The 13,370-nt window shown below is 39.3% G+C and overlaps 1 protein-coding gene across 5 annotated transcripts in view; it reads right to left on the bottom strand.

Moving 5' to 3' along the window:
* Positions 1-2,260: 2,260 nt before the first annotated feature.
* Positions 2,261-13,370, bottom strand: part of C6 (complement C6) — a 60,271-nt gene continuing 49,161 nt past the window's right edge. For all 5 annotated transcript variants that reach the window (XM_017671219.3, XM_017671222.3, XM_073236686.1 and 2 more), the window contains 3 exons: positions 10,199-10,289; positions 7,634-7,875; positions 2,261-2,557 (listed from right to left, as the gene is read on the bottom strand). In XM_017671219.3, coding sequence (XP_017526708.3) covers positions 2,376-2,557; positions 7,634-7,875; positions 10,199-10,289 — 515 coding nt within the window. In that variant the 3' untranslated portion in view covers positions 2,261-2,375. The remainder of the gene's footprint in view (positions 2,558-7,633; positions 7,876-10,198; positions 10,290-13,370) is intronic.

Genomic DNA, 13,370 nt, shown 5'->3' with positions numbered 1-13,370 from the left:
TTCAGTGCACTCAAAAAAATCCTTTGAAACAAAGGTAACTAGAGTGTTAAAAAGATCAACTAATCACCATTAAAAGGGAAGATTGCTGCAAATAAATAATAAAATACTCTAAAGTAAGCTTCACTGATTTTAAACAATGAATATAACAGCTGATATAAACTTTTAATTATATTATGGGGTACAAACAGGACATTTTTTCTAATCACAGTGCTATGGGTTGAATTCTATGTACAAAAAAAAAAAAAGGGTGCATTGAAACCCAAACCTCTGCTAGTTGTGAATGTGACCTTCTTTAGAAATAGGGTCTTTGCAGATGTAATCCAATTCAGATGAGGTCATTGGAGTAGGCCTAATTCAATATAGCTGCTGTCCTCATAAGGCAGTGCACATCTGGGCAGACTGACATGCTCAGAAGAAAGACCATGAGATGGCCCTGTGATGATGGAGACCGAGACTGGAGTGATGCATTTACAAGCCAGCGATGCCATGGATTCCTGGCAAACACCAACAGCTAGAAGATGCAAGGAATAATTCTCTCTTACAGGTTTCAGAAGGAACACTGATTTCAGATTTCTAGCCTCCAGAACTGTTGGACGATATCTCTGTTGTTTTGAGTCACCCAGTTTGTGGTGATTTGTTACGGCAGCCCTAGCGAACTAATGCTGCTAGCCTTCTCTGTGTTCTGCCAAGTTCTTCTCTTTCTCTTGCCTCAAATTGTAGGGGCAGATCTGTTTTTGAAAGTTAGTCTACTTTAAGTCTCCAATCTCTTATCTAATTTAGGGAGAGTTGTATTTGTTGTATTTTCAAAAATATATGTGGTTTTGGGAGGAGATTTCCACTGCTCTACTCATGCCGCCATCTTGGCTCCCTCAAATCCTTTTATCCAATTTATATCTCATCTGTTTCCCTGCCTCCAGGGACAGCTAGACTTGTGGCCAGAGGACTTGGGGTAGGGAAGGGACAAGGGCTGCTTTTGAGTATTTCCAGCCCCTCATAGAAGTGATGGGGAGATGCATGTCTCCTTCTAGGACGCCTCCAGCCCCTCCGTCTGCTGGGTCTGGTTCTCTGGAGTTAGAAGCGGGGAAGGGGACTGGGAGAGATGCCAGGTGTTGCTTGACATCACAGTCGTGATAGGGTGACACCTCTGGACCCGTTCTTACTAAATCTGGTTCTATGTTATTGGTGGTCCTGTGTTTCCTTGGGGTGGTGTTTTGCTTTACTCCTGCCCACTCGGTCCCCCAAAACTTCCCACAAGAGAGGCCGCCGTGTCTCCTTTTGGTACTTTCCACGGGTTCATGTCCGAGACATGGGACGCCTGCCCTCCCCCTCTCAGTGCTCGCCCTGTGGAGCCACGGGGATCACCGACGTCTCCGCCCTCCTGGTCCCTGGGGCTCAGGCGGAGACAGGGTTGCCCTTGCCTCTTTACCAGTCACGCCACAGCACTCCCATCTCACTATGACAATGGTTCGGGCAACTTCTGTCAGCTTAATTACTTTAAAAATTATTCTTTTTCTATTATTTAAAAATTAATTACTCAAAATTTTCTGATTATTTTCCATCCATCACTAGCTTCAACTTAAAAGCTTTGTGATGTTTATTAGCTGAGGCAAAGAGACTCTCTTTTCGTAAGTGAATGGAACTCCGAATCTTATTAACTACTTTAAACAAGGCAATTTTCACTTGACTCATCATCCTTACTGTGATGCTTATTGCTATAGATTATTCCCTAGCAGAAGATGAGGCTTAAGGGTGGAACCTTTCCCTGCATTATTTTCTCCATACCAATTATCACCATTGAACAAACTATATATTTTACATGCTTATTTTATATTTTGTATGTCTCCCTCCCATGAACGTGAGCATCCCAAAGGCTTTTGTGTTTTATTCACTGCCAATTGATTCCCTAGTACCTTGGACAGTACTTAGCACATTGAATGTAGACATTCATACTTATTTGTTGAATGAATGAATGAATGAAGATTGGGCTTCAATACTGTGCTTTACAAGTTATAGATTTCTGTATTTATTGATTCGTTGAAGAAAATTATGGTTTTTGTTCTTATTTCTACTTGTGAGATGCTTAACACCACAAGCTTCACAAGGTCCTCCACAGTACCATCATTTTAGTGTAATGTGAACAGAAGAATTTACTAGATTGATGTGGAAGTTATTACCTAGGAGTATGCTACAGAGCATCATGGGCTGGAACTGGATAGGAGAGTCTAGGACAGGAGAGGCAGGGAGAATAAGGACATGAAACCAGCATAAAAGAATTTATGTCAGCAATGGGGGGACATGTAAGTCTGCTATTTGTACAAGAATGCTCTTTTGTAGGGATTATTTTTGGACAGTAAATCTGTTTATCAGTAATTGGATTAGGCCAAACACCTCCCAGAATACAGTACTTCCACTTTCCTATTGGCACATCTCACAGCTCCTACTTCACAGATGTTCACTGTTTTCTCACTCATTGATGATCCCATTCTGATGCAGTAGAGTTGGTTTCCACCCTTGAAACACTGGGGAGGCAACAGGCAGGCACATTTGGAAGTGGAAGCTGCAATGAGAGAGAGACAGTGTGACTTACCACAGTATTTCGGGGTTTGATTTAACTTAACTTGTCCCTAGAATGGCAAGCACTTTGGTGTCAATGAGTATGAAAGCTGGAACAAAGGCAATGATACCAAACACCCAACCAGTTGGATGGAATGATCTAGATGTAAGAGAGCAGAATGCACTAGTAAGCCAGTAAGACTCAGGACCTGGGCTCTTACACCTCCTCACTCACTGCCCACATTCAATTACTCACTACATCCTATTAGTCCATTTTCATGATGTCAGCAGTCTCACCTTTCCACCTAAGAATATTAATAGTTATCATTTATTGAACATGTCCTATTAAACCACACAACATTCCAAACACTTTACATCTTTATTTCATTTAATTCTCACACAAACATATAAACTATCTGTTATCACGTGAATCAACTGAGCTCAGAGGGGTTCAGTGATCTGTCCAGGGTCTCACAATTAGTAAGTGAAAGAGACAGGCCTTAAATCACAAATGATTCACAGGCCTGAACTCTTTAACATAACTCTGTATCACTTTTGTTGATTTCTTTCTAGAATATTCCTGGGTCATGCCTGGGAATCTGTATTTTGAGTAAGCAGTTAAATTGGATGGTTCTTTGAGGAGGTCTGCTTTCAAAACCCCCCAATCACTTCATAATTCATATCAATCTTGGGTTCATGGTAGTTTTAAATGACCATTTAGGAGCAAAGTTACCAATGTCAAATATATTAAATCCATTCTGAGTAAAGGGATACAGGCTTGTTGAGATGCATACATGTTTTGATAAGAGTTCAAGGTCCTCCACAGTGTTGGCCTCAGCACTCCTTTGCAACATCATCTTTTCTGCTTTCTCCATTCCACGTAGAATAACACCTCCTATTTCCCAAATAAGACCCAAATGTGTTCCAGTTTTTGCCCTTTTGCCCATTCTATCCCCTTCTTTTGCTGGACTGATGTGCTCTTCTCTGCTTTTCCCCACATCTGTTTTCTACAAGTCTCTCCTCCTCCATGCAACATTTCACAGCCGCTTACCTCCACACTGATCTTTTTCTTTAACTAAACTTTAGTGATGTAAATTTGTCAGTACTATGTCTGACATTATACTTCATTGTTAACTTTTCATACGTCTTTCTCGCGACAGTTCTAAGTGCTTTGCTTGAGAGCAGTAACTGTGGCTCATCCATCTGTAAGCCCACTCGACTCTTCACAAGGTGTTCCGTTAATTCTGCTTCATCATTTGATTTCAATTCTGAATTTGGGGTGCAGGCATGAGTATTCAAAAAGAAATGGATTTGATGTATCTGGAATAATTAATGTTGCCAAATATCTGAGCCAGTCTGAGAATCAACAGTGGTCTCATTAAAGAAGTGCTTCTTTTAGGGAGATAACAGTTCATTCCCATGTGTCTCAATTAATGGGAGGAAACAGGGAAAAGAAGTGGGGTGATACTCATAAGCAGATAGGCTTCCTGTGCTTGGTAGGAAAGCTTCATGAAAAAGCTTACATTTCCCTTTTATGTCTGCTATCAACCAGCTGGAGAAACTTCTAATTGTGGAAATTCTTGCCTATTGGAAACGAGAGGGTTTGGTGAAGGACAGGAGATTGTTCTACCCCTGGATAGGATGTCAGTTCCCAAGCCTTGTGGAAAGGCCACTGTAACCACTCTTTTAGTGTAAGTATGGCTTAAATGCTCTTAACAGGTTATTTTCAGACTACCAGCACCAAAAGACCCTTCCCACCACCTGCACTAAGTCATCTTCCAACACTCAGTTCTCATGCTTCCATTCCTCTGAAACCCTTCCAGGCCAGCTCTTATCACACTGCTTGCATTGAAATTATTCACACAGCTACTGCAAAAAGTTACTCCTCTAATTACCATAAATATTTTGGGGTACAAACTTCCTTTATCTTCAGATCCCTCACCATGCCTTGGACAATGACTTCCACATATTCGATATTAAATGGATATTTGCTGAATTAATTTTCCCTTTTTGTTAGTTGATGGTGGATATTTTTGAAATTTAGGCAAAGCATTTACTATCCATAAAAACAGGCTCCCTGGGAAGCCATTTGTGTTCAAACTTTGTAGAAGTGAACTTCATGTTATTTTCTGGTTCTACTTCAAACTATTATTTCATTTCAGACAGAAAAGAGCAGCAAAGCACACAATGTAATCAAGAATACAGTTTAATCAAGGTGACATTCAGTTCAACTCAGATTTAATTACATCCCAACTTGCCATGAGTGGGTTGGGTATAAAACATATTTTTCATTTTCTCTTTCTTCACAAATGCCATGGTTTGCACAGTGATGCTGTTCTGTAGTGCTGCCTGAACAGAATGCTCTGTGACATTGACTTTTACTCATTAGTTAAAGAAAGCTGGCACAGGCAGACCATATCTTTAGGGGGAAAAATGTTTTTGGTTTTCCAATTGTGTCCAGGACCAAAGAATATTTTAAATGACTTAAATATTTTATGAAGAAATGTTCATGTTTTAGTTGGCCTGCCCCAAGACATTCTGCTAACGTGGACAATATTGGTTAAGTATTCAAAACTCTTGTGCTCCTTTTTTAGACAAATGGACTCCTGGAAACTGTGGGATTTAGATATCTGTACAGAGAAGGGCTAATAGCCAAGACAGACTTTGATGAAATTGTTAAACTATGGATTATTTGTTACTCAGATTTAAAGAGAGTAATTCATGGGAAAACAGCAAGAAAAGAAGAGTTTTAAAACAGAAGAGTTCCATGAAGACCATTTCTCCATGATAAATAAGAAAGAATGGAAGCTAACATTCAACATATCCTCAAATGCCTGACTTACCTATTGTAGTCTAGACAGGGACCTTTTTTGTCCTCCCTGCTGTCCAAATTCCTTTTATTTTTGACAATAATGTTCTTACTTTATAATATTCAGATAAAAAGTTTATACTTTAAATACAAAATTATGCTGTATAATACTTTCAGTTCTTTTCTACTACACATCATTGTTTCTAAGAGAGATGTTGATTGGGTAATAGCGTTGGTCAGGCAGTGAAAAAATGAATAGCAGTGTTTATGTCTACAAGACAATTTTATACTCATTAGAATCGGGCAATGTACATATCAGGTCCTTCATGTGGGACTGTCTTGTTCAAATATGGCACAAAGGCTGGAAGTCCCAGACATTGACCACCATAAGGTGGTTTGCTGACCATGCCACCTGTGTCTACTCTCTGTCATGAGTTCAGTCCTGCCTCCTGTCAAAGGAGCTCCACTTGATAATCAGCTTTAAGTGGATCGGGAAGGAACTGGGTTTGGGTAAGGTCTCTCTCCCCTTTCCACGACTGAGTTGAGGACCTTTGGGTTGGTAAAAAAGAGGAGCCAAGGGGAAGAGTAAGTTTTTTGTCTTTTTGCAAAAGTAAGGTGGTTCTAGCAAAAGGTAGATGTAACAATTAAGTATACATTACATACTTTATGCCTCTATTTAAGATAATTTGTTGAAGATGTGTCACAAGGGAAACCTAGCTGCCTATATGAGTTCTGTTAAATCCCTCATATTCAACCCATATTTAAGTATTGTATGAAGTTTAATGGAACTCTTTCAGAGTCAAAGTTTATCTTAGAGTAAATGTACTGCTGTGAAGTTTCACTTTTCAAGCGATTCACAAATGAAGTGCCAATAGCCAATACGCTTACAGAAAGTGGAAATGTAAGGCCACTTCTTAAGTATCAAATTGACAGAGATACGAAGGACTGATAATTCCAAGTCTTGGTGAGGCTGTGGGAGGCAGTCTTTACCATATCTTGTACATAGGAATATAATATGGTAAAAACAGTTCTGGAGAGCAAGTTGACACACTATACCAACAAAGACTTTATGTTTTAAAATGATATTTACCTAGAAATTTCATTTTCTAAAACATACCCTATGGAAATAATCTTAGATGATAGATTTATCTGTAATGGATTTGTTGATTACAGTACTGTGTATAATGGCAAAATACAGAGCAAAATCTAAATGCCTAACAGAAGATTGGTTAAATAAATCATAGAATGTCCATATCAGCTTTTATAGACATTGAAAATCAGGTAGCAGAATAATATATGATGATATGGAAACAGTTTGATATATTAATATGATATATTAAGCGAAAAACAGCAATTTTTGAGAGAAGATATAGAGTGTGATCCTTTCTTTTTAAAAAATTTATAATATATTCAGGGCCACCTATGAGGTGTGTGAGGGCTGAAGAAAATATTTTTATGGATGTCTCTCTACATAAACAATTAAAGTCACTCTCAATTAGAGTGTCAGCACCATATAAGCAGTCCAATCTCAAGCAATCTTGAGAAGGAATACCCAGCAGGCTGGTGGCTTACTAGGCAGCTCTCTGGGAATGAGGATCTAACTCTGAGCCACGGATGAGTCTGTAGGTACCAGTCTCACAGCTCTTGGAGCATCATCTAGTTGACCCCATACATGGCTGAGGAGAGTAGCAGTAGAGGTTGGAGAATGTTTGACAAGGGAAAAACTGTACTTGAGCTCATGAGAGACCCTAACTGGACCCAGGACATCCTGCCAGCCTTGGCTGGTCCCAGGAGCTGCAAGAGGACTTAAAAAATTTTGAGGGAGATGCTTCCAGAAGTTGGTATCCATGAGGAACCCAGTTCTGTCTCAGAGCACTCCACTTATGCTGGCCCAAGCCAGGCCCACATACCAGAGGAAAACAGACAATTTTGATGAGGGCCTTCCAGAGCTGATGTGAGAAAAGGTGCCTGAAACAGGAGATAAGGGCAGATGCTCTTCCTCCTGGGGCCTAAGGGCATTACTGATCATATATGCATAGAAATAAGATAGGGGAAATTTATACCAAAATTGTTAGTTATTTCTAATTTTTCATGCATTAGATTTCTCCTTTCTGTTTAAATCATTTTTATAAAATTTTTTACAATGAAGATTTATTTTTTATTAAAGAAAAGTTATTTTTAAGAAAGAGTGTATAAATGCAATTAAGACATACTATCTGAGATGAAGGGGAAGTGAGAGCGGTTCTATATGTGATCATCTCTGGAACTTACCTGAACATTTTTCCCAGTCATAGCAGGTGTCATAGCTGCAGGATTCTTTCTTTGTGCTGTTGGACGAAAGTCTCATCCTCTCAAGACCCCATTCTAACTGTGGACCATCTTGACAGGAACCAATATGCAGAAAATGGAGTTGCTCATTATTTAAACATTTCTCGGCCAAAAATTTACAAGCCGTTAAAGTAAAGTAATGGCTGGAGTCTGTATCAAACACACAGAGGTCTTCTGAATAATGGCTGCCCAAGAGAGGAAAGCAAGCATTCACATATGAAGACTAGAAAAATAGAAATGGCATGTAACCAACTTAATTTGTAAACTTAGCACCTAGTTTTCTTCCCTCTGCTTTTCTCCCTGCCCCAAACTTCTCTTCTTTCAGTCCCTCATTCTTCCTGCATGATCTGGAATTCATCTTCCTAAAATCCCATCTTAATTTTGGTATTACCCAATTGCCTTTAAATTAAAGTCTGAATTCTTAAATTCTACTAGTGAAGATCTTCCATAATTTGACTCCTATCAACTTTCCCTTCTAGAGCTACATCCCTGTCCCCCTTAATTCCTCTTTATCACCTAACAATTGTAAGCTGACAAAACTATTCTTTCTTTGCTGCCATCCCACAGCCTGCTCAATTCATGTTGCATTCTTTCCCGCTCTGCCTATCTGTGTCCAGTTCAATGCCTGGCTACACTTTGGAGCTAACCCTGATCAACCTAGCCCATGGTAGTCTGAACCTCCTTGGAACTCTATAATATTCATCAATTGTAACACCAGTCTTATATCATCAAATAGATTTTCAAGTGTATTTGCATTGTGATTAAGAGCATGAGTTTGTAAACAGTTCCTTAGGATACTTGATCCAAGTAGATGATGGTCCTGCTATCAAGAGGTAACCAGTGGTCACAGCTCTTTTCTTGCTGAGAAGACAAGAGCTCCTTGATTACTCCAAATTGGAGTTTCTTTTCTGATGTCAACTTTAGAGCTAACAATCAGTGCAGCAATGTATAAAGTTATTTCCAGCAACTAAAGTGCATAACTGAAAAGAAAAGTCTACTCTCTAAGTTCAGAGAATTTAAACTGTGGGGTCAGCCACTCCAACAAACACTTTAATACTGTAAAGGATAACAAGGACTATGGAAAGAAGCTAGAAAGGTAGGGAAGAGCTGAAATCCGGATAGTTACAGAGGATAGTCTGTATTCTCATGACTCGGTATTGCAAAGAAAAAGAAAGAATTTTCCTCTGAGTTGAGTGGGCAGTGTGGCTGTTGTAAGTACTCCTCAGAAGGCCATCCTTTGGGTCAGAGGACTCCAGCAGTAAGATGCTACATGGTGGACTACTTGTGTGAATCATGAGCAGGGTAGAGAGAGCCATCTTTGGGCTGAATTACATACATGGAATTATACAGAAAACCCAATACTGCTCTCCAAAGCAAACACACACACACACACAAACAAACATGTCCCTATAAGTGTTTATTCACCTACAGTAGAGAGGAACAAAAGAGAACTTACCAGTGTTAATAATGAAGTATAACAACTGGGCACAGCCTGTTGGCTTCCCACCCTAACACTCATTATTTCTCCTCCTCAGTAATTTAACTCTATTTTTATTCAAAATGCCTATACATTCAGCCAAAGAACTGCATTTCATTGCCTCCCTTGCAGGTACAAGTGGTCATGGGAATCAGGAAGGTTAATGAGATGGAAGCAAGTGATCGGTCTTCCAAGAACTCTCCTTGAAAAGAGAGAATATATCTGTTTTTGGTCTTCTTTCCTTTCTGCTCCAGTTGTGTAATCTTGGACCATAAAATAGCTTTAAGTATAGCTGACCAGACAGTAGCAAGATTAGATTCCTCAGTCCTATTTGCAGTGAGAATCACCATACTAGCCCTAGACTGCCTATCTCTGAGTTTATTTTGTGAGACAAAGAACAACTTTTATTTTTAGCTAATGTTATGTTGGAAAAATGTAGCTGAAAGTAGCTCTTAAAATTAGTAAGCACCCTCAACACTCCTGGATTTGTTCATGTAAAGAAAAGGTAGTTATAAAACAAAGAGGAGAGAGTCACCTAGTCACAGAAGTCATATGGGGATATATCATTTTTCTTCTTCATAATCTCTACCCCAGCATGAAGGAATAGACTGACAAAGGTGTGTGTGTGTGTGTGTGTGTGTGTGTGTGTGTGTGCATGTGTGTACATGCTTAAACCACTTTCTCTACTCCAAGCTTTGGAAGTCACGACCTTACCTTACTCGTAGGGGGAAGAGGAAGGTTTTGAGATAACAGAGTCTGAAACCAGTTACTGGACAGGAATAAGTCTGTACAATCAAACTGAGACTGTTTTAATGAACTAAAGTCATGCAAACTTAAGGGAACAGGCTGCGAAATAATTAAGAAAGCTTGTTACCCAGTGGGGAAGAAGGAATTTAGCAGAGCACAGTGGGTATCAGTTATGTGAAAAATTAATGTTTTGTTTTTGTGCTTCAAGAGGCTCAGCTCCTCTGTCAAGCCGGTTACACTAGACTGTTTTCCTGATTTCCAAATATACCCATAGTATTTCTTACCTACAGTCTTCTTCTGGAGACATGCAAATGCATTCAGATCCTAACTGTTTTTGTCCTGGTTGACAATGGCCCTTCAATTTTGTCAGAATATCTGAAACAAAAGAAAAGGGAATAAAGAACAACACACAGCATGGATTCCAACTGATACACTTGGATTTAGGGGAAAAGGCAGTGGAGAAAGGTTCAGGGTTATCTCCTGCAGTTAGAGCTTCATTCTGGCTTTTCCAAATGTGTTGTCATGAGATATTCTATCTGAAAGGCCCTTTCTAGCTCCCTTGAGCTGTCATTTTAAAACCTAAAATTGCTATTAAGTTCAGACAACTAAAGAAAATGGAATTGGTGAAATTTTTGTTCATTTGGTTTTCAAATATTTACTGAGCATCTGACATTCTCTGTACCTGCATTAAGGTTCTGTGGAGAGTAGCTTGAGTAAAATTCGACCTACATCATATGTTCACAGAGCTTATGGTCTTGTAAGAGCAGATAGACATTAATAAAACAAACACACTAATATAAACAAAATTGCTTCTGTTATTAGTGCTATTAAAGAGAAGGCATATCATCAAAAAATACTGATGTAGCTAGGAAGGCCAGGAGTGGTAAAATGGAAAGAGGAAAGGGAAAGTAATCAAAGCAAAGGCAACATCAGGCATATAAGTGCTCAAAGGAGAGGCAGCAGGTGATTTTCTTGGAACGGAAAGAAGCCCAGTGTGAATGAAGTGCAGGAAAGCAAAAGCATGAAGGAAAAGATGTGGCCCGAGAGGTGGGTGTGTGACAGGGTGCACTGGGTATTTTAGGACTTTTGGAGAATTGGAGAATCTTTGTCTTTATTTTGTAAACAATATATAATCATTGATGGGTTTTAAGAAAGGGGTGGTATGACAAAATCAGGTCTGGATTTTGAAAAATAAATTAGTTCTGGCTTCTGGGTGGAGAATGGGTTTGGAAAGGCATTGTGGTCAAAAGGGCTATGGGTAGACAATCTATGTGATTATTATAGCAGTTCAGGTGAAAGAGGATGGTAATTTGGACCAAAGTGTTGAGTGGAAATGAAGAGAAGTGGATAAAGTTGTGACATACTTTGCAGGTTAAATGGATGATATTATATATTGTGGGTAAGTTACGAGATTCCTAGGTTTCTGGTTTACATGGGACAAAAGACACTGGTGCTTTAACTGAAATAGAAAATTTGAGAAGATACTTAGTTGTAGGGGAGTTTGGGTGATGACTCTAGAGTTCCTCTCTGTGTATATTGTCTATGACATCCAAACAAATAGATACATAGGAATTTTCATATTCAGGTCTAGAGTCTGTGGAAAAGTCTGTGCTAAAGATTTAAACTTGTTTATTAATTTTATGGGGTTTATTAAGTTTATGGGGTATCACTGAAGCTATGGGTATGGTGAGGTTCCCCAGCAGGAAAGCATAGCATAAGGTGAGGGGACCGCCCCAAGCCTTGAGTAACTCCAGCATTTAATATCCAAGCACAGACATCTGCCCAAAACCAAGGTAACAGCCAGAGAAGTAGGAGCTAAACAAAAAGATGTATACTGAAAACCGTGGGAAGAATGCGGGAGAAGGTCAGCACTACTTGATGTTGCCAAGAGGTCAGATAAGACAAGGACCTAAATAACGTCCATCACGTTTAGCGATATGGATGTCAGTGACAACGCTGCAAGTGGTTTTCTTGGGGTAATGGCTTTAAAGTCAGATTATCTTAAGAGAATCAAAGGTGAAATGCAATTCCTAAATGAAGCTATTTGTCTCTGCATGATATTCTAGGCAAAAAGAAAGAAAGAATAAAACAGCAGTGGTCCCTTTTCCATGAATGAGAAAGATAGTGGGAAAATAGACATTAACCAAGTAATCACAGTAATGGGTTTATAATTGAAGGTTGAGATAGGTATTTTGAAGAAAGGGGCCCTGTTTCCAGGAAAGCATATAACAGTAGGCCCCAAGTAAGAAATGTAAGGAATGACTGATCCATAAAGAAACAATGCTTCAGGTGAGATGAGCAATTGAATAATATGTATGTGAACAAAGGGGGTTAAAGTAAAGGGAGTAAGACTTGGGTATTCTCTATGGAAGCAGACATCTTGGTTATCTTTGCTTATGTTAAGGTCCATCCAGACAACCTGTAGATTGGGTGAACTAGACCTGGAGTTGACTTACTGAGCCTATCAGAAAAACAAACTTCCCTGTACAAAATCTGACTAAGCACAAAGGCCTCTGTTAGTAAGCAATTGTCAAAAGGGGGCAGGAGGCAGCTATAGCTAAATATCTGACATATTAGTAGGTAGAAAAGGAGACTCAGCTCATGTTTTCTCTGCTTAGCTTATCAGGAAGAAGGTTTGATAAGGAAGGGTTTATATTAGAGGCAAAAATAATTTTAAAAATGGATGGGTTTTCTTCTTTGTTGCTATTTCCATGTCCTACTGTTATCCTCTGTTAGGAGCCTCATTCCACCTGGTGAAATTTAGCCTAGAACTTTTATAAACATGGAGATCTATAGCCACTACCTCAGTTTCTAAGATTTACACTGACATGGGATTGTTTTTCTTTGATTTCTCACATAGTTTTGTATACCTCTTTGCCCTTTGTAAATAAATTCACACTTAGGTCAGGAGGGACCCAAAGCTATACATTGTTTCTGAAGAGCAGCACAGAACATTGCTCTGACACTACAGGTTTGAAATTGTCATTGACCGTGTGCAAGGAGTCTTTGCTTCCTCACTAAGTGTCAGGTGAAGTCAGACCTGTCTCCCAGCTGCCTACACCTGCCCCTCACAGTTCATGAACAGCAAGGAGACGTTGAGATCTTTGAAGTATTCAGATCTTTTGGAGGGGTTAATTTCTCAGAGGAAGGGAAAAAATAACTTGTGGAGACTGCAGCTTCTCATTTCTTCAGCAAAATCCTTTTTCCCACTGAAAGAATGAAAAGTCTTTTCCTGGCCAAAGAAAGGCCTGGTAAGTCTCTTATCTCATAGCTCCCTACATGTTGAGAGGAAAGAATGCTCAGTTTTATTGATGATTTTCTTATTCTTTCTGTGACCCCCCCACATTGATCTTTCAGCCAATGTTATTGGAAAGAAAATGTATGAGACCAGATATTTAATTCCTTTATCTAGATGTAGAGGGGTCCACTATCTCTCCATTGTGGTTGTAATTTCTA

Source organism: Manis javanica, chromosome 1 (genome assembly GCF_040802235.1).
Source record: "Manis javanica isolate MJ-LG chromosome 1, MJ_LKY, whole genome shotgun sequence".
In the NCBI taxonomy this organism is placed as follows: domain Eukaryota; kingdom Metazoa; phylum Chordata; class Mammalia; order Pholidota; family Manidae; genus Manis; species Manis javanica.
This window is presented reverse-complemented; position numbering and strand designations above follow the sequence as displayed.